Raw genomic sequence first — 19,603 nt, 5'->3', positions numbered from 1 at the left:
CCCTTGGACTCAGTGGTTGAAATGCTTTCAACACTAGAAACACTGCCAACAGATCTAACTGATTTATGTGCAGTTGTTTTTGTTGAATGTTCCATTGTCCCTGTATACTGTGCTGGTTGAGGTGTGCTCCCGACCCCACATTGGAAGCATCTGTTGTGATCACGTATTGAGGCACTGGGTCTTGGAATGGCCGCCCTTGGTTTAAATTTATAGGGTTCCACCATTGAAGCGAGAAGTGTGTCTGGCGGTCTATGAACACTAGATCTTGGAGTTGACCCTGTGCTTGTGTCCATTGTTTTGCTAGGCATTGTTGTAAGAGCTGCATGTGTAGTCTTGCGTTTGGGACAATGGCTATGCATGAAGACATCATGCCTCGAAGTTTCATTACAAACTTCACCTGGTAGTGTTGGTTTGGCTGCATATTTAATGCTATATTTTGGAAAGCTTGTACCATTTGTGGACTTGGAGTGGCAATCGCCTTTTGTGTGTTGAGTGTTGCTCCCAAGTATTGTTGTATCTGGGATGGTTGTAGATGTGATTTTTGGTAATTTATAGAAAACCCTAGTTTGTGCAGAGTTTCTATAACGTATTGCGTGTGAAGCAGACACTGTTGCTGAGTGCTGGTTTATATTAACCAATCGTCTAAGTATGGGAATACGTGCATGTGCTTTCTCCTTATATGAGCGGCTACTACTGCAAGGCATTATGGGCCAGATGTAGGTAGGTTTCCTTTTGGGAGTTGCAAATTGCGAGTCACAGTGACTCGCAATTTGCAACTCGCAAAAGGAAATGTAGAAAGGTGTCTCAGACACCTTCTGCGACTCGCTATGGGGTCGCAAAGACCCACCTCATGAACATTCATGAGGGGGGTCGCAGTTTACGACCCCATAGCGAGTCTAGGCACTCACAGGGATGGTGGCCTGCTGGAGACAGCAGACCACCATGTCCGTGACTGCTTTTGAATAAAGCAGTTTTTTCTTTTTCTTTTTGCAACCCGTTTTCCTTAAAGGAAAACGAGCTGCAAAAAGAAAAATTACCGAAACCATTTAGTCTGAAATTTTTTTTTTTTTTGCATTCACAAAGGGGAAGGGGTCCCACGGGGACCCCTTCCCGTTTGCGAATGTGTTACCATTCACTTCAAGTGGATGGTAACTGCGAGTTGATTTGCGACCGCTTTCACGGTCACAAATCAACTCTACATCGCGATGCGGTCGCAAATAGGAAGGGAACCCCCCTTCCTATTTGCGAGTCGGAAACACATTTTGCGAGTCGTTACCGACTCGCAAAATGTGTTTCTGCATCGCGTGAGGCCTTTTGAGGCGCAAATGGCTACCTACATCTGGCCCTATGTGAATACCCTTGGGGCTGTTGTTATCCCGAGTGGTAACACCTTGAATTGGTAATCCACGCCCTGGATTACAAACCTTAAGTATTTCCTGTGAGAAGGATGTATGGGTATGTGGAAATATGCATTCTTGAGATCTAACGCTGACATGTAGTCCTGTTTTTTGAGCAAGGTAATCACGTCTTGAAGTGTTACCATGTGGAAGTGATCTGATTTGATGTGATGTAGAGATTCAGCGTTTTGAGGTCTAATATGGGCCTGAATGCTTTGTCTTTCTTTGGAATTAGGAAATATAGGGAGGAGACACCTGTTCCTTTTTGATGGTTGGGTACTAGTTCTATTGCTTGTTTTTGTAACAATGCGTGGACTTCTAGCTGTAACAGGTCTAAGTGTTGTTTGGACATATTGTGTGTTTTTGGGGGCACATCTGGTGGGAAATTTATGAATTCTATGCAATAACCATGTTGGATAATGGCTAGGACCCATGCGTCCTTAGTTATGTTTGTCCAGTTTTTGTAGAATGCAGTAAGTCTCCCCCCCACTGGTGTTAAGTGTTGGGGGTTTGTGACATTGAAGTCACTGTTTGGCTGGAGTTGTTTTAGGGCTTTGGAATTTTCCCCTTGCTTTTGGGAATTGACCACCCCTGTATGAGCCTCGAAACCCTCCTCTCTGGTACTGCCCCTGATAGGTGGGTCTGGCTTGTGAGGTGGAAGGCTCTGGGTTTTGGGTAGGTAACCCCCCCTCTAAACTGTGGCCTTCTAAAAGTGCCTCTGCTTTTTGGGGAGTAGAGGGCGCCCATGGCTTTGGCCGTGTCTGTGTCCTTCTTTAGTTTCTCAATTGCTGTGTCCACCTCCGGCCCAAACAATTGTTCTTGGTTAAACGGCATATTTAAAACAGCTTGCTGGATTTCCGGTTTAAAACCTGAGTTTCGGAACCATGCATGCCTGCGAATGGTTACTGCAGTGTTCACTGTCCGTGCTGCTGTGTCTGCCGAGTCCAGTGCAGACCTTATCTGGTTGTTAGAAACTGCTTGTCCTTCCTCAACAACCTGTTGGGCACGTTTCTGGTGTTCCTTGGGCAAGTGCTGTATTATATGTTGCATCTCGTCCCACTGTGCCCTATCGTAGCGAGCCAGTAGAGCCTGTGAATTGGCAATCCACCATTGATTGGCTGCCTGTGCTGCCACTCGTTTGCCCACAGCATCGAACTTCCGACTTTCCTTGTCAGGCGGTGGTGCGTCTCCTGATGATTGGGAGTTTGCCCTCTTTCTTGCCGCTCACATGACTACCAAATCTGGTGTCAGTTGCTGTGTTATAAACACAGGGTCCGTTGGGGGAGGTTTGTATTTTTTCTCCACCCTAGGCGTGATAGCTCTGCCTTTCACTGGGTCCTGGAACACCTGTTTTGCTTGCTTCAGCATGCCTGGGAGTATTGGCAATTGAGTTTTTAGCTCTGCCAAGGGGGACCTAGAATAAAACTAGGGAGAGTGCCCCCTTAGACACTTAATTTATGTAGCACAGTTGATCCCTTGTACAACCAGGGCATTGACCCCAGTGAACATATTCTTACTTGCTCCACTCTTGGTCTATACAAACTATTGTAGCACGCACTATGTTGAAGCATGCCACTATTAACTGGGTGAGGGCAACATTTACACTCCACTCAGGGTTTGTAATTAGTGGATATTAACCATTTTTGGTGATTTTACCTCTTTCCTTTTTTTTTTAGTTTGATTTGAATACCGTTCTGGAAGACAAGGGAAGAGTGATGCCTCTCACCCCTCCTATTTTGTGAGGACAGCATATAGCTACATTGCCATATATTCCTCTTTCGTACAGTAAAAAGAAGTAAACAGTTTGCAAAGAACGCTTTTAAACAGTCACTTTTTAAGATTTTCTAGAGACTTTTGAAGGTGTAAGCCTTTTTCCTTCATTCTAAAGTAATTCAATATAATTCACAATGTAGCCTGTTTTAAGGCTGCAAAACATATCATTTGTGTCACAAGCTCCGCCTGGCTTTTCCTAAGTAAGGCAAAGTAAATGTGACTTTGAAAGAACTGTTCGAGGGCGCCTGCATTTGGATAGGACTATTCAGTGGAGACCCCCTGAGAGAGAACTTCAAATTTTCGGCGCATGTTCCATTAACATCCCTAAATAATTAATTGGTGCCTATGTACTCCACAAAATTTCTGTCAAGTGAGATATCAATTGCCAAATAAGGAGACATATGATTATATGCCAAATTTAGAGTTTGGCGAATGCAGAACAGGATGGGTACACTCCAACACAAATGCAGCTTAATGACCAAGTTACTTACCTTTGGTAACAATTTATCTGGTAGAGATATATTCTAGTTGCAGATTCCTTACCTTAGAAATTGTTCCCCAGGCGTCAGACTGGATCAAGAGAGTTTTGTTCGAGCACTACCACTGCACGCAGTCAAGTGACGTCAGTCCCCTCCGCGTCCGTTTTTGGCATCGTGGTCGCCATGATGACGTCGGGGTCGTACATAGGCGCTGCCTCGGCGCAGTGACATCAAGTTCTTTTCACGACTTTCCACCTCAAAGCATGGAGCCATGAACAACACTGAAAATGGTGAGCCAGAACAAAGGTCCTGAAAAGGGGAGCACTGTCCCTAGAAATCAGTTCGCAAGCGGGGGGATGGGTGGGTCGATAAGGAATCTGCAACTAGAATATGTCTCTACCAGACACATCGTTACTGAAGGTAAATAACTTGTTCATTTGATAGATACTTCTAGTTGCAGATTCCTTACCTTAGACTTGATACCCAAGCAATACCATCCTCGGTGGCTGGCCTACATGAAAAGGTGTAACTACTTTGGAAAGGAAGGAGGCCCTCATACGTAGCATCACTTAGTCAGGGTAAACAGACAAATTGGGGGCTTTAAAGAAAAAGCCTGAAGCTCACTTACTCTGCAAGCAGAGGTAACGGAAACAAGAAATACAGTTGAGCGCAAGGAGCCGCAAAGGACTATTGTGTAATGGTTAAAAAGGAGCCCACATCAAGTAATTAAGGACAAGATTGAGGTCCCACTGAGGCATGATAAACTGAGTGGGAGGAAACAAATGGGTGAGTACCTTAAGGAATTTACCAACAATAGGAGACCTAAAAAGGAAAGGTTGGTCTGGCAATCTAAGAAAGGCTGAGACAGACAATAAGTAATCTTTAAGGGTGCCCAAAGCAGAGCCCTGTTGGGCTAAAGGATGAACAAAAGAATCTCAGAGAGAGAAGCAAAGAGGGGATCAACAGACTTGGTACACCAAGCCACAAATTTATGCCAACAACCAGTGTATACAGTTTTGGTGGAGGGGCGGTTGGCTGCCAAGATAACATTGCAGACTTCGGGCAGAAGGTCAAAAGCTGTCAACTGCCTCTGCTCAATCTCCATGCATGAAGGCGGAGATTGGACAGGTTCTGGTGAAGGACCATCTCTTGTTGCTACGACAGACAATCCTCCCAAACAGGCAGTCTGACTAGCGGATCTGTGGCCGTGCTCAGTACCTCTGGATACCATACTCTCTGTGTCCAGTCCGGAGCCACAAGGATTACTTGGGCCCGATGTAGGAAAGTACCCTCTTTTTGGCATGGTTACCCCCACTTTTTGTCTGCTGTCAGTGTTTTTTGACTGTGTTCACTGGGATCCTGCTGACCAGTACCCCAGTGACTGTGCTCTCTCCCTCTAAATATGGTTGCTTAGGACTTTGTACACCACAACTGCCGTACACCCTCTCCCTTAGGAAATAGGTGTTACATGGCTTGGGAGGGGAAGCCTTCCCAAGCCATCGGTATGCTTTGAAGAGCACATTTGGTGCCCTCCTTACATAAACTGGTTTGCACCAGTCCAGGGACCCCCAGTCCTTGCTGTGGCACGAAACTGGACAATGGAAAGGTGAGTGACCACTCCCCTGTCCATTACCACCCCAGGGGTGGTGGCCAGAGCTCCTCCAGGTGGCCACTTTAATCTACCATCTTGAATCCAAGATGGGCAGAGACCCCTGCGCGCATCTGAGTGGCCAGATGAGACTAGTGATCACAATCCCCTCCTGATAGGTGGTCACCCTTCTAGGTGACCAATCCCCCGTCCTGGGCGATTTATGGTCTCCCTCTAGGGTCGATCTTCAGATTCGACATGCAAGATTCCAGCAGGACTCCTCTGCATCGTTTTCTTCCACTTCTGGCCACTGGGACTGCAACTGGACCCTTCAGGAACCGACAATCTGCATCAACAGTGATGACTCAGTTTTGTAACATTGTTTCTCCGGCTCCTTCCAGCAACTGCAACATTTCCCTGGCTGTGCATCCTCTGAGGGTGATGAGTCTTCAGCCTGCACAAAAGTAATAAGAAATCTCCCTTGGAGTGAAGGAGTCACTTCCCTGCATCCGCAGGCACTGACTGCAATGACAACCGGCTGCATGGATCCTCTCTCATCCGGACCAGTGTGGCTCCCGCATCACTGGTGGTGGTGTGGAGTGGTCTTTTTGGTCCTCTCTACCAGCTGTCCAACTTGGGAGATTGTAAGCCCTTGCCTCTCTTTGCAGGACAATACCCCTGAGCATTGCAACTCTTCTAGCTACCAAAGCTTGTTTGCTGCTCCTCCAAGGGGTCTTCAGACTCTGTGTAGCCCTGACCCCTAGCACTCCTTCCTGCAAAGCAGTCTCCTGCCTGCTGATCCAGCCACCGGGACTCCTCTTCAGGTGTGCTGAGTGGGTCTCATTGCAACTCCTGTGCCTGCTGTCCGTGGGTCATCTGTGGGGGCCGCCCTCCTCTTCTTGTGACTCTACCAGCTGCTGAGGGCCACCTCAAACTCTACTCCTTGGGTCCAGTCCCTTGGGCCTTGCTAGTCCTCTTTAGCCTGGCAAAACCCTCTTCTCAGACTCTTGCATTTGCCAAGGCTTGTTGGTGGTTTTCCAGCACTACTGACCGACTGCATCACGACTGCCAGTGTGGGACACCACTTGCATCACTTCTGAAACTCCTCTTGTGCTCCCTTTCTGCACTGCTGATTTTCTTCATCCACCGTCAACTTTGTCCTGCACCCACTGAAGGGTGGGTCGTGGCTCCTGCCACTGCTGGACATTCCAACTCAAATTGGACTTGGTCCTCTCTTTGCAGGTCCTCTTCTGTAAGGAACCACCTTTGGTTTCTTCCAGTCTTGTCTGGGTCTTGCACAGTCCTTTTCCAAAGTTGTCATCTGGGTTTGGGGAAAATCCTCTTCTCTCCTGGTCATTGGGGGTGGGGGGCCACACCGGTACTTACCTTTTGGGGTTCCTAGTTCCTGTGCTAATTACTGATTTCTAATGTGTACATAATAATGAGTTTACTCACCTCCTAGTGGAGTACTGCCTATACAGTATTTTAGTATTTGTGTTCGTATAATAAAGTACCTTTATTTTTGTAACACTGTGGGGTCTTTCATGTGTGTAAGTGCTGTGTGACTGCAGTGGTATTGCGTAAGCTTTGCATGCCTCCTAGGTAAGTCTTAATGCTCACCAAGAGCTACCTCTAGAGAGCCCTGGCTTCCCAGACACGGACTACACCTCACTAAAAGGGGATACCTGGACCTGGTATAAGGTGATAACACCATAGTTGCTCACCACACACCAGGCCAGCTTCCTACACTGGCCCACAATTTAGAAAGAAGGCCAGTGTTAACAATCCATACTTAATCCATAATTAAGGATTTAAATATTCCTAACTGGCATCCAGTAAAGATCTTTAAGCTAGGCTGCCACTGAGGTGGTCAGAGGAAATTCGAGTGCTAATCTAGCTGCAGCATTTTGCACTATTTGTTGACAGTGAATAAAATATTCAGGGGCACCAAGATTGAGAGTCCTATTCCTGCCTGGGTGTTAATAAGGCATGGTTACCTGCACTGCAGGAAAATTCCTGTAACAGGGGTAGGACTTTTCTCAGCACTGTAGGCAAAACTGATGTAGATGGAAGATGCCCAGCTAGCCTGTTTTGAAACATTTTTGATTTTTCTTTTTGTTTAATGTGGAAACAAAGTTTTTTCCTGACTCTACAGGTTTTTGAGTTGGTCTAAACTCCATGGACCACGGTTGAGTAGACCAATAAATAAAGATTTTCTAAAACAGGAGAATTGTAGGTGAAATTCAAATCAATGGGTCTTAAAGATTTTATAACAGGTTGTACCTTGTTCTTTCAACTGCCTCTCCCTAATCTTCGGCCCTCAATTTTTTCAGAGGACTACCTGCAAATCCTGCAACAGGAACCATGCTGCAGAAAGAGACGATGGAGATGGTCCATGAGAAGGATCTGGGTAGGGTGCTACTTCCAATAGGTCCTAGTTCCCAAGAAAGAGTTCTTCATCCGATCCTAAATCACAGATGCTTGAACATCTACCTTAGGAAGGAAAAATTCAAGATACCATCTCTGGCTCAGATTTTTCTAGCACGTGAGGCGGAAGACTGGATGTTGTCCCTCGCCTTGCTGGAAGAGTACTTCATACTGATCCAGAAGCTGCAAAGAAGACACCTGCAATTCATACTTTGGCCTATTAACTACCAGTTTGGGGTAATTCTTTTAGGATTAACCACAATACCACTGGCCTTCACCAAAGCAATGGGGGTGTTTGGAGCTTAAATCAGAATGTCAGGGATCTCTGTACTTGCATACCTTCATGATTGGTTACTAAAAGCCAGCTCACTGCATACAGCTGAGCTTTGACTAACAAGTCCTCCTCAGACAATCTGGGACACTTTTGGTACATGTTTGATGTTATGGGAAGGCGCTAAAATTCCAGTCCTAGGTTCTAGGCCTCTTTTGTCTGCTGGTTTCCTGCATACTCCTGGTCACATATGCAAGCTGGCACATGACTGTTGCCAGCATGAGAGATCTGTTACCATTATGATATTCCAGGACTTTGTGATGGACCTCAGCTGGTCACTGGAGGAGTTTCTCATCTAAAGCATGCCCTTTCACCTGCCTCTGGAGTTACCACAATAATATCAGACACCTCCACACATGAGTGGGGCAGGCATGCAGTGCATGTGAAGTAACTGGATATTAATATTCTTTGGTCTCCACTGGAAGCACTAAAGCCCTGGGCATGGGTACAATAGCCTGGGATCTGTCCAGTCTGTCAACATCATAGCTGACAGCGTCATTAGGCATCGTCTGACTGCTCACGAATAGCACCTTCACACAGTTGGTGCAGAATATTTTCCTGTGGGGCAAGCCTCAAGTGGATCTTTTTTCCACTTGGTACTCACTGAATACAGTTCTGAGCCCTTCAGTAGCCAACGCAGAGAGCCATGAAGGACGTGTTTCGGTTGAGGTGGAATTCTCCACAACATTACACATTTTGATCCATACCCTTGATTCTTCAGGTTGTGAGGAAGATCTGTCAAGGCCAGGCTCAAGTATTCTCATTGGCACAGGCTGGCCACCCAGGATTTGGTATGTAACCCTCCCAAGACACTTTCTATGTGTAGGACTGGAGAAAAGCCACCGGCTTTCTTGGGAACTAGGAAGTTACAAGGTGTAAAATCCTTGTCCCCGCTCCTATTCTGGCATTAACTCCACCTCTCCTTTTAACAGGTCTGCTACCACCTCCTGCTGCAAAATTTCCAAATGGTCCAGAGAGGTGGGGTGGAAGTTTCGGGGGTGGGGACTTGAAAGACAATCTTTTTCACCACAATTTTTAGGACCCACTGGTCCAGGGTTATATCAGGCAGAAAGGAGGACACTCTTCCTCCTACAGGTCCAGATGTGTCTTCAGAAGAGAACTGGGACTGTTTTCCATGTGAAGTGGAGGGGCTGGGGTGGAGGGAGGAAAGGAAGAGGGCTGTTGGATCCATGACTTCGACCTTTGTCTCTGCCCTTGAATTGGTGGGCCAATGGGTTTTGCAGGTGGTGACCCTGCAGTTGGTAAGCCTGCTAGTGCCTAAAAGAAAATCACCTGGTGAAGCCGGAGTCCAAGAGAATGAACCACAGCTTTGCTGGCTTTATTTAGTTCAAGTGCTGCATCGGCCTTCTTACCAAATAACCTGGAGCCATCAAAACGGATGCATCCACTAAGATTCCTCAAGTCTTGTGCTATGATATATCTTCGAATCGTCACTGAAGTGCCCATGGAGCGGGATAGAGTACAATCTGGATTTAATAATATGCTGCACTGCATTATGACTATCTGTGAGGATTTCTTGGGGTCCTGTGGAACAAGTTGAACCACCGCCTGTGACATACCTTGTAAGGCATGGAGATAGTGAGCCAAAAGACAATTGGCATTCATAGATATTAACGTCAAACTTTTGGCAGAAAAGCCTCTTCCCCCTATGCTTCTAAACGTTTACTTTCCCTATCTGATGGAGTAGCAGGAAATGCTCATTGTGTCTTCCAGAAGAACATGATGCCTCAATCACAAGACTTTCCAGTGATGTGTGGGTAGACGCAAACGAATGGCCACATCTGACCACCAGTACATTTGTTGGGGAAGCAGATGAAGTCTTTTTTCAAACCTCATCTTACCGTAATAATGGTTCAGAGGCTGGATGGGTAGGGAGGAGGACTTCAGTCAATATATTTGTTTTGACTTCAAGTGCAAGGAGTTGTATTAAAGAACCTCAGCTGTTTTCTGGGTTCACTGAATTAAGTGAAAGAACTTCTGGACCCACAGGAAATTCCATCTCTGGAGAAGTATCCAAACCACTTGCTGAACAAAATTCATGTATTTCAAATGGGTTCTCTGTCTCATCTTCTGCTAAAGGACACAGGGATCAGAATCAGAACCAATTAATTGGTGCAATCTCTGCTTGAAGCATTCCTCCTGAATCAATCTTTGAGCCTCTGTATGGGATGTATGTTGGGGAGGATCCATGGCTGGGGCTGGTGGTGGTGATTTAGGCTCTGTCTATGGCTCGGGCATTGGTAGTTTCTGGGGTGGCGCCGGCCACAGTGTACATGGAGGCCACATTTAGCTTGTCAATGGTCTGAACGCTGGAACTGGCACAGATAGATCGGCACCACAGATATTAACATGAGGCCGGTTGATGTTTCACAGCAAAGTTGAACTTAACACTGAAAGAAGTCGCTGGTGCAGTGCCCAGAGATGGGAACTATGGTAGAGGTGGCCTCAGCATCGGGTTCGATAAGTAGGGTATTGGCACCCAAGATTCTGGAAGGAAGCGAGGTGGCGCCTGTGGAGTTGGCTTGACAGTCGTCGAAATGGTGGCAAAAAGTATAGCTGAAAATCAGGCATGGCACGGTCTCGAGAGATGGGCCACAGCGGAACTTCAGACCCGAAGAAAAATATCCTGGTGGAATTTACAGTTCTTTTGGAAACTTAACTTTCCTCGAGTACTTTTTGTTTTATCTTTCTTATACTTTTGCTCCTGGTCTTGGATGAGGGAGGCAACCTTAAATGAGGTCAAGAACGACAATAATGTCTCTTGTCGTCACAGGCCCTGGCCATAAAACGTTTTGCTTTGTGTTACTTGATGGCCTTCAGGCTCAGACTGAAGCAAGAGCCGCAGTGTTGGGAGTCTTGGTCAGAACACAAACACCACAAATAGGATGAGAGTCAGTGATGAACATCTGCCCCTTGCAGTCCAGACAGGGCTTGAAACCCGAGCACTATGGTGGAAACATAGCAATGCACAAAATATTTATGTGTGAAAAATTGGTTCCATAACTCTCAGGAGAAAGCAAACTCCTGATCCGTGATGAAGTTTTGGAAAAAAAGTGAACTGGCATTGATGCACTGGGGCTGGTGCTATATGCCTTTGATGACGTCACTTCTGGCATCCATCCGAAGCCAGCACTGTCTACCAGTGACATGAGAGCTTTGAAATTTATGGATCCAGTCTGACATCAGGAGATGTTCTAGTGTCCATCAGAAAACTGCTATACAATACATCCAAGCATTTGAAAGGTGACTGTTTTAAACAAAGATTGGCATCCGATGTCCTAAAAAGTATACTCAGAAATGGCACTGATGAATTGTGAATTTAGCAGCCCCATGAAAAGAACTGGGATCAAACAAAGGCAATTTTAACAAAGTTACATAACATCTTAGCATCCTTCATATTCAGCGGCATAAAAGATCAAATTCTCCAAAGCCCCTCTGTGAATCAGCTTGGCTGATGAGAATACATCTGGTTTGATATGAGGCAGTAACTGACATGATATATCAGGCTCAATGAATATTCACACTTCATCATATGAAATATAACCAAACCAGACCACCACAAAAGATGCCACTCACCACAACTCCTTCCCTGGATTTTAGAGACAGAACCATCAAAGTGGTGATATGTTCCAGGTGGGGGGCAATACCATCCTCCAAGATGAGAGAGAGTGCAGCAAAGAGGCTGTACCTGAAAGGCCAAAGTGATGTGTGAGTCCCTGGAGTAGCTGTGTCACCTCAATCATTCCTCTGTGCACATGATTCATAAGTAAAAGGTTATGTATCTTGTGAGGCCTCACCATGTATTAACTCACAACCCTGTCTTGCGTCGAGTCAGGCTCATTTGTCAAACTTTAGCTCAACCCTGGGTGCTGTTGAGAAGTCAGGCTTTAACAAATAACAGGTGTAAAGCACTGAACAGCAACAAAACAAAAGGATAAAAAAAGACTCAAGAAATACAATATCAATTCATCATAATAGATTGTATTTTTACAAATTTACAGACACCAAAATGAAGAAGTTCCAACAAAGAATTCCTGAGATAAAAAATACTCGAAGAAACGGTAAATCACAACTTTTCACTCAACCTTGAACAAGCACTGACAAATTCAATTAATTTCATACTTAAAAACGTTTGGAGAAAAACTTATGTAAAATTCGAATGTGGTCAATTCCAGTTACTTTGGGTAACCAACTCCCACAGGGAGGAGGTGAGGGAGTCTGAAAGTCCCCAAGAACAGTTACTTTTCAGAAGAAACAGTCTCCAGTCCAGTCCCAGCGTTAACAGCAACTTGCTATTAAACTTCTTATGGCGTGGTCCTAATAAAGGGATATAGGATGCTGAAGATGCTGTGCAGCCGATAGAAGGTTTCCTGGGGCTACTTCTCAGTCCATGGTGTTGGTGGGGAGACTTTGGCCACAGGATTAGATATCCCTTGATGTCCTATGAAGTCCAGCAGCAGTCAAGTTGACACTGGGCTACTGGTCCCCAATCACAACTAAACCTGCGTTCCCCTACTCTGGTGATAACTCTCCTTCTGGGTGACCAAACTGCACACCAATGACTCTTGGATCTAGCAGACTGGGGTGCAACTTTTGAGTGGCAAGAAACTGCAGCAGTGAGCAGCGATTTGGGCAACCAGCATGCAAAAGCAGGCTTCTTCAGCTTTGTGGCCCTGGTGCTAAAACAGGAAGTCAGTCAAATGACTCTTGGAGTCTCTGCTTTTGTCTGGGGCTCAAGGGAACACTCCATGAGTTTGACACCACAGGCACAGTCTGCTCTTTGCTAACCCAGGGAACAGCAGGTGCAGTTCAACTTTGGTTAAGCCTCTTTTTACCAGATCCCAGGGCAGACGAACACAGTCTTTCTTCGGATCTCTTCTCCAATACAGTCAAGATCTGGAGACTAAGAGTGCCTTCCATTATGCCCAGAAAGTATCCTTAGGGGACGTTGCTGTCACTAGCCAATCGGCTACATGGATTTCTCCTGGCTGATGACAACTTCCTGTGTCATAAGCCAGACATCTAGCCAATCCCAAAGTGTGGCATCTAGCTATCCCAAAGTTCTCTATTCTTACCACTCTGAAGATGACTGAACCCCTCACTGTGTGTGTTAAGCTTGGGAGACCACTTTAGAAGTGTGGCTACCTGGGGGCTATAAGCCTGCAGAACAACTGGTTTGAGCACTATTTTATCTTTGCTGTCCCTCCTGTCTACCTTAAAAAAACGAAAAACAAATAGTGAGGTAGCTTAGCGTTAGAATCATGCAAAATATGATACCAACATGAAACTTTGCACAGGGCTTAATAAAAAGGTAAAAAATGAGTGATAATATAGACCCCCAAAAATCGCACGGCTACTTTGCCAGTATAACATCATAAAAGAAAATGGCCAGCTATTATTTGTATAGCGGTTATGAATCTAATGTCAGCCATCGATCACATCATTTCACATGATTTTTTTATCAGGAATTCCAAAAGTGGTACAAATTCAGCATTAGTTGACCCCTGACGAAGAATGACACATTTTGAATGAATCCAGTAAGTAAATCAATGACTATGTAAATAAAAAAAGTATTCTGTACTGCCCTTGTAAACTAACACATTTTTTTGTTGCATGTTTCTGAAATTGTGAAACAATTATCCGCTTTCAATGAGTAAAAATGTCTACCAACAGAAGATGTGAACTTCTAAATATTCATTAAGAGTTTATATATGTTACACAAAATGTTGGAACTGAGATTGATAGGGATCTGTGTGTATTGTGTCAACAAGATTTACCAGAAGTTTTAGTGTGTCCAGCTAATAGTAAATCTTCTGATAAAGTAATTGGGTAAAAAAATCTGCTTAACAATCTGCTAGCTTTTGACGAAATAAAAGAACCTCCATCAACCATCAAGACAAAATTGTTAAAATATCATGCTGTACCACCCCAACACCACATCCCTCCTCAACAACCTCCACAACATAGGACTACGACAGATCGTGACGGAGCCAATACACTCAGCAGGACATACCCTCAAACCCATCTTCACTACAGGAACCTCCGCTTCCTTCAGTCACAGAACTCCCATGGACAGACCACCAATGCATCCATTTCACCTTTACCACACCCACTGTCATCAGACCCCAACTCCAACCATCACATAGAAATTGGAGATGAATAACCGACGATCAGCTCACTGCCGCCCCCCACCATAACACACCACAACAACCAAAACACACACGCAGCACGCACCTTCCACAAAAGGGTCGCTGACTGCGCCAACACCATAGCCCCCTCAAAAAATAGAACAGCACCCACGCAAAGAAAGCCAGCTGGTGCACCCCCGAACTCCGAGAATCTAGATGTACTTGTCACAGCATCGAGAAAATCTGGAGAAACACCAAATCCACAGAAGCCCACTCCACAAACCAACTCATCAGAAACAGGCAAGGAACTCTTCAGCATCAGCAAGGAGTTCGCCCAACCAAAAAGTGAAACAACGGACATCCCACCCTCACAGGACCTCGGACACAAACTCAACACCTACTTCTACCACAAAATCAAGACCATCTACGACGGTTTCAGCAAGGACAACCTATGCCCAGAACCCTCTCGACCAAATCCCGACATCAACAAACCAACAATCACCACCTGGACCCCCCTCACCACCGAAGATACACTGAGAACAATGAAGTCCGTACACTCCAGGGGACCCATGCCCCCATCACATTTTCAACAGAGACACAGATGCCATCACCACAAACTCCGCCTCACAATCAACCTCTCACTGGCTGCCGCCACCTTCTCCGATGACTGGAAACACGCCAAGATCAACCACCTCCTCAAGAAACCCTCTGCAGACCCCACCGACCTCAAAAACTTCAGGCCCATCTCCCTTCCTCCATTTCCTACGAAAGTCATCGAAAAGTCAGTCAACAGTCAACTTGCCACGTTTATAGAAGGCCACAACATTCTCAACATCACCCAATCTGGATTCAGGAAAAATTATATGTAGGAAAATGCCACTGTTGGCATGGTTACCCACGTAACCTTTGGTTGATGCCAGCTTTGATTGGAAGTGTGCTGGGAACCTGCTAACCAGGCCCCAGCACCAGTGTTCTTTCCCTAAAATTGTACCTTTGTCTCCACAATTGGCACAGCCCTAGCTCTCAAATAAGTCCCTTCTAAAAGGTACCCCTGGTACCAAGGGCCCGGTGGCCAAGGAAGAAAGAAACCATTTGTAAAGGGACTACCACCTGTAGGAGGCTGGCCTGGCTTATAGTGGGTACCTTGTGGTACTTCCACCTTGTGCCAGGTCCAGTTATCCATTATTAGTAGAATAGAGGTGTTTCTAGCAGCTTAGGCTGTTAGAGGTAACTATGGCAAAGCAGCTTAGGCTGAACTAGGAGACATGCAAAGCTCCTACTATACCACTTATTTCATATAGCACAATATGGATAAGTTACTTACCTGTAAATCCTAGTTCTCTTCCAGGGGTATCCTCATCAAACTCCTAAACATTGAATATTCCTGCCCTCGTGCGGGGATCCCGGAGCATATATAAAAAACACACATGTAGAAGTATGAAATATATATATGAAAAAAATAGCATTTTTTTGTAGACAATTTTCATACCAGATTCATGTATACATGTGTATAACAGCAATGCAGACTATATTGATAGCCTAAAATGCTTTATTTCTATGGAGTTTTTTTGTGTTTTTTTTTTTAAACACTCTCCTTTATAATTACAAGAAAAACCTTTCCAAAGCCCCATAGCAGGGCCCAGGAAAAGAAGTACCAGCAACACATGTGAAAAAAGAGAAAAAACAACATTGAAAACAATAGAGCATTATTAGCCAATAGGCTGCATTCAGGTTAATACAGCAGAACCACCAAATTTGGCACCGTGCCTTTAAGACCCTGAGCACCTCCAGTATCCCACCATGCCTCAGGGGTGAAGGAGAGGTGACAGTTGGTTCATAGTTAGGTCAGTACTTTTTTTTACGGTGACCACGCATCCAACAGATTAGATAGATGGTCAGTCCTGCACTTCTAGGAGACTTGCGTCCGGGGAGGAGGGTGGGTTGTTTATGACTTTGATGAGGATACCCCTGGAAGAGAACTAGGATTTACATGTAATTAACTTATCCTTCTCTTCCAGGGGATCCTCATCAATAGTCATAACATTGAATAGACTAGCAAGCTCATCCCTTATCTCTGCGGACTGTCTAATAGAAGTGCAGGAAAAAGACATACACTTCCCAGAGACGCTTACCCATCTTGAGCGTCCGCTTTGGCATCTGAGGCTAAACAGTAATGCCTAGTAAATGTATGTACAGATTTCCATGTAGCAGCCTTGCAGATTGCAGAGATTGGAACATTATTAAGAAGGGTTGCAGTAGCCGCTTTTCCTCTTGTCGAATGAGCCTTAGGCCTAGCCAATAACTGTTTGTTAGACAATTGATATGCAGTAACAATACATGAAACTATCCATCTAGATATGGTTCGTTTTGAGGCTGCATCGCCTGTTCTCATATGTCTGTAATTTACAAACAGGTGGTGAGATCGTCTAATCAATTTGGTCTTAGCCAGGTAAAATTTTAGCACTCTTTTCAAATCCAGGGAGTGCAATGCTTTCTCTGCCGGAGTATCCGGATTGGGGAAAAAAGTTGGTAGTGATATAGTCTGATTGATGTGAAAATCTGACACCACCTTCGGTAAGAATGATGGATGAGTTCTTAGAACAACTCTATTTTCATGGAAAACCATGTACGGTTCCTTGGAGGACAAAGCCTGAATTTCACTGACCCTCCTCGCCGAAGTAATGGCTACGAGAAAAGCTGTCTTCCACGTAAGGTGTTGCAAAGAAGCTTTGTGGATAGGCTTGAAAGGAGGGCCCATGAGTCTAGATAATACTATGTTCAGTTCCCATGGAGGCGAGGGTTTTCGAATGGTTGGAAAAACCTTCTTTAAACCTTCTAAGAAATCCTTGACTACTGGCATTGTAAAGAAGGATTCCTTTGAGGGTGACTTACGATAAGCTGTAATGGCATATAAATGTACCTTAATAGATGACACTTGCAGACCTGATTTCGCCAGATGGAGCAGGTAAGACAATATGACCTCCTTCTGAGCCAGAATAGGATTCTGACCCTGCTGACGACACCATATGTAGAATCTCTTCCACTTGAACGCGTAAGAGCTCCGCATGGAAGGCCTTCTGAACTCCTTTAAGATGTTCATGCATTCCTGCCAGAATCCTAGATGCCCATACTGCAGGAATTCAGGAGCCATGCCGTCAAGCTCAGAGAGGGAAGGATGGGGTGAAGAATCTTGCCTCCCAGCCTGCAAAGGAGATCCGGTCTGCACGGCAGCCTCTTGTGCGGTTGTTCTGACAGGTTGAGGAGATCCGTGTACCAGAACTGACGAGGCCATTGCGGGGCTATGAGAATCATTCTGGTGTTGGATCTGTAGAGTTTGTTTATCACCGTTGGTATCAGGGGAATCGGTGGAAAAGCGTAGAGAAATATCCCTGACCAGTCGATCAACAGGGCATTCCCTCGAGACCCCGGACGGTAGAACCTGGACGCGAAGTCTGGGCATTTCTTGTTTACCTCGTCTGCAAACAGATCTAACGGAGGCTGACCCCATTGAACGAAGATGTCTTCGAAGACCTCGTCGTGAAGAACCCAGTCGTGGGCATCCTCGAGGGTTCTGCTTAGGAAGTCCGCCTCTGCGTTTTGCTGCCCTGGGAGGTGAATTGCTATAAGAGACATTCCCCTCGCTATGAGCCAATGCCAAATGGCTTGAGACTCCTGAGACAGGGGCCGGTATCTCGTCCCTCCTTGCCTGTTCAGATAATACATTGTCGTCATATTGTCCGTCTGTACCAGGAGAGACTTTCCCTGAATCGATGGAGCAAATGATTTGAGAGCTAGATGAACCGCTCTGAGCTCCAGCAGGTTGATATGGTACGACTTCTCTTTGCTGGACTGTAGGAAGTTGGCTCTGTATGTACTATTTCAAAGTAAGAAATAGCATGCACAGAGTCCAAGGGTTCCCATTAGAGATAAGATAGTGGCAAAAAGAGATAATTCTAATGCTCTATTTTGTGGTAGTGTGGTCGAGCAGTAGCCTTATCAGAGGGTAGTGTTAAGCATCTGTTGTACACACACAGGCAATAAATGGGGAACACACACTCAAAGACAATTCCAGGCCAATAGGTTTTTTATATAGAAACATATATTTTCTTAGTTTATTTTAAGAACCACTGGTTCAAGATTTACAAACAATACTTTAAATGAAAGATATTTCACTTAGGAACTTTGAATTAGCAAAATAGCATACACAGTTTTCACACAAATGGCAATAAGCTATTTTAAAACTAAACACAGTGCAAATTTCAACAGTTCCTGGGGGAGGCAAGTGTTTGTTAGTTTTGCAGGTAAGTAAACCACCTACAGGGTTCAAAGTTGGGTCCAAGGTAGCCCACCGTTTGGGGTTCAGAGCAACCCCAAAGTTACCACACCAGTGGCTCAGGGCTGGTCAGGTGCAGAGGTCAAAGTGGTGCCCAAAACCCATAGGCTTCAATGGAGAAGGGGGTGCCCCGATTCCAGTCTGCCAGCAGGTAAGTACCCGCGTCATCGGAGGGCAGACCAGGGGGGTTTTGTAGGGCACCGGGGGGGACACAAGTCCGCACAAAAAGTACACCCTCAGCGGCACGGGGCAGACGGGTGCAGTGTCCTTACCAGGCATCAGGTTCTTTGAAGCAGGCAGTCGCGGTCAGGGGGAGCCTCTGGATTCCCTCTGCAGGCATCGCTGTGGGGGTCCAGGGGGGTCAACTCTGGCTACTCACAGGCTCGCAGTCGCCGGGGAGTCTTCCCTGTAGCGTTGGTTCTCCACAAGTCAAGCCGGGGGCGTCGGGTGCAGAGTGCAAAGTCTCACGCTTCCGGCGGGAAACGTGTGTTATTTCAAAGTTGCTTCTTTGTTGCAAAGATGCTTCTTCCTTGGAGCAGAGCCGCTGTCCTTGGGAGTTCTTGGTCCTTTTAGATGCAGGGTAGTCCTCTGAGGCTTCAGAGGTCGCTGGACCCTGTGGAACGCGTCGCTGTAGCAGTTTTTTTGAAGTGGGGAGACAGGCCGGTAGAGCTGGGGCCAAAGCAGGTGGTGTCTCCGTCTTCTCTGCAGGTTTTTCAGCTCAGCAGTCCTTCTTCGTCTTTAGGTCGCAGGAATCTAGTTACCTAGGTTCTGGGAGCCCCTAAATACTCGATTTAGGGGTGTGTTTAAGTCTGAGGGGTTAGTAGCCAATGGCTACTAGCCCTGAGGGTGACTACACCCTCTTTGTGCCTCCTCCCTGAGGGGAGGGGGGCACATCCCTAATCCTATTGGGGGAATCCTCCATCTACAAGATGGAGGATTTCTAAAAGTCAGAGTCACCTCAGCTCAGGACACCTTAGGGGCTGTCCTGACTGTCCAGTGACGACTCCTTGTTTTTCTCATTATCTCCTCCGCCCTTGCCGCCATAAGTGGGGCCGTGGCTGGAGGGGGCGGGCAACTCCACTAGCTGGAGTGCCCCGGGGTGCTGTAACAAAGGGGGTGAGCCTTT

The 19,603-nt window shown here is 45.9% G+C and overlaps 1 protein-coding gene across 1 annotated transcript in view; it reads right to left on the bottom strand.

Moving 5' to 3' along the window:
- Nucleotides 1-19,603, bottom strand: part of IPO4 (importin 4) — a 1,872,953-nt gene that overhangs the window by 1,048,477 nt on the left and 804,873 nt on the right. The window contains exon 18 of the mRNA XM_069238173.1: nucleotides 11,593-11,704. Within this exon, the coding sequence (XP_069094274.1) occupies nucleotides 11,593-11,704 (112 nt within the window). The remainder of the gene's footprint in view (nucleotides 1-11,592; nucleotides 11,705-19,603) is intronic.

Source organism: Pleurodeles waltl, chromosome 6 (genome assembly GCF_031143425.1).
Source record: "Pleurodeles waltl isolate 20211129_DDA chromosome 6, aPleWal1.hap1.20221129, whole genome shotgun sequence".
NCBI lineage: Eukaryota > Metazoa > Chordata > Amphibia > Caudata > Salamandridae > Pleurodeles > Pleurodeles waltl.
The sequence above is the reverse complement of the archived record's forward strand: the minus strand, read 5'-3'. Positions and strand labels throughout refer to the sequence as shown.